General features: G+C 40.5%; 1 protein-coding gene across 1 annotated transcript; it reads left to right on the plus strand.

Annotated features, from left to right (window-relative positions):
- The first annotated feature begins 1,438 nt into the window (after positions 1-1,438).
- LOC147826519 (olfactory receptor 5V1-like) lies at positions 1,439-2,347 on the plus strand. The gene has a single exon (XM_087181056.1). It carries the CDS (start codon positions 1,439-1,441, stop codon positions 2,345-2,347), a length of 909 nt encoding a protein of 302 aa, XP_087037182.1.

The following is a 2,347-nucleotide window of genomic DNA, read 5'->3' on the forward strand; positions in this document are numbered from 1 at the left end:
AGTATTTGCAAATTAATATTAAGACATTACTTGTAATATTTACATGTATTTACTACTGTGTTTTCTAACTAATAATATGCAGAGATGCAGACAAAAAGTTAATAGGTCTGTTTAATCATGAACATTTAAAAACCTAAGAACTGACATTACAATTGCTATTTGCTTGAATCGTTTCACTGATTGAATATTCTGCATCACCTGCATGACCTAGAAGCATTTTGAAATTACCATAATTTGCTTTCCTATATTTCATGATTTGAAAAAATTGTCAATAAAAGATTATTTTCTCCTCAGTATGGCACAAAGCAAGTGCTGCTGTAGGAAATAAATATAACATATCCTTGGGACTGTGGCAATTCTTTTATATCTTAAAAGAAAAAAATGGTAGTGGAAAGCAAAGCCATATCCTCTGTATTAATAAATCATTATGTGTCATTTCTATTAACTTTTAATTGAAAAAAGAAAACACTGCAAGTTTTCTCCAAGCAGAATGTACTAGAAGGGGTGCATGGAAAGTAAATTTTCACTTTATTTTCTAAGTTTTATCTATGAATTTACTATAACATATATGTGATATTAAAGAGAAATTGTTTTTAAAGTGATGGAAAAATTCCTCAGGGTACTTGTGCACAGACTTTCAGTCAGATTATTAAACACTGTGGTTGTGTGGATGGCTATGGTACATGCTAATGTTTTCACTCAGTAATATGATGTTGAGCTTGCAAAGGATTCCCCTGCTGTGTCTTCCCAGTAGAGATGCTCTGAAAAGGTAAGCACCATGTACACAACCCTCAGCCAGTACTTACTTAGGTTTTCCCATTTGTCCAATTCCTAGTTATTAAAACATTATTATAAAAATACACATATAATCTATAATAAAAATCAGTAAAATATACAAATATATGATATATAACAAATGTATAAAATATACAACCCAACAATATTCAATTGAGTGTTTCTGCTTCAAATATTGTAGAAATGGTGTAGTATAGAAAAGTTCAGTCATTGAGATAAGATAAGAAATGATTGGTTCTGGTGCCTGCTTCACAAGCACAAGGTCCCAAGTTCTATCCCTGGTACCAAAAAAAAAAGATAAGAAATGATGAAGCAAGATCACATACTGTATTTCACTGAATTATAAAATCCCTGAAAATGTGGAAGATTCAAAGTGATGGCAAAGGAGAGGAACTGTCAGGAGTCTAAAGAGTACTCACAGGGCTTCCTCCTGATGAAGATGCAAGGATAAATTTGTCAAGAAATATCATGAATATAGTACTTCAAAAACCTGAAATCTCTCACTAAATTAAAACTGAGGTAATGCATCACTAATCACACATCAACTGTTTTCTAAGAGTTTCTCAGCACTAAGCTCTTTGGTTGCAACCTTCACCTGTGTTCCCTGATTTCTTCCCTCCAGAGAGACACCCGTGGAGAGGAGATGGACAACTGCAATGTCACCACAGTGACTCAGTTCATCCTCATCGGGCTCTCTGACCTCCCTGAGGTGCGCTACCCTCTCTTTGTGGCCTTTGCCAGCATCTACCAGGTCACCTTGGTGGGAAATGGGGCCATCCTCTTGGCCATCTGGACTGAGGCAAAGCTGCACACGCCCATGTACTTCTTCCTGGCAAACTTGTCCCTCTTAGACATATTCTGCCCATCAACAACTGTCCCTAACATTCTGCACAACCTCTTGACTGAGGACCACAGCATTTCCTTTGTTGGGTGTGCTCTGCAGCTGTATGTCCTGGTGGCCCTAGTTGGAGTTGAAGTCTTCCTGCTGGCTGTCATGGCTTATGACCGGTATGTGGCCATCTGCTTCCCCCTTCGCTACTCTGTCATCATAACCAAGGCTCGCTGTGCTCAGCTGGTCTCTGGGACCTGGGCAGCCGGGTTCCTCAATTCCACCATCCACACAATGTCCACTTTCAGCCTGTCCTTCTGCAAGTCCAACATGGTCAACCAGTACTATTGTGATATCCCACCACTGGTGGCCCTGTCTTGCTCATCCACTTATGTGACTGAAATGCTTGTTTTAGTGGTAGGGGGTATCAGTGGATTCATTTCCTTCCTGACCACCTTGATCTCCTATGTGTACATCATCTCCACCATCCTGAAGATCCAGTCTGCAGAAGGGAAGCGCAAAGCCTTCTCCACGTGTGCCTTCTACCTCCTGGTGGTCTGTCTGTTCTATGGCACAGCCATCTTCACCTACATCCGGCCCTACTCCAGCAGACACTCCCTTGCCAGGGACAGACTCATCTCCATGCTCTATGGGGTCATCACCCTGATGCTCATCCCAGTCATCTACAGCCTGAGGACCATGGAGGTGAAAGGGCACTCATGA

This window comes from Heterocephalus glaber, unplaced genomic scaffold (genome assembly GCF_053883595.1).
Source record: "Heterocephalus glaber isolate CG9 unplaced genomic scaffold, H.glaber_assembly_v1.0 deba00001466, whole genome shotgun sequence".
NCBI lineage: Eukaryota > Metazoa > Chordata > Mammalia > Rodentia > Bathyergidae > Heterocephalus > Heterocephalus glaber.

Excerpts from the sequence above, each read along its gene's own strand:
- LOC147826519 (XM_087181056.1), top strand. The coding sequence starts at position 1,439 with ATGGACAACTGCAATGTCACCACAGTGACTCAGTTCATCCTCATCGGG.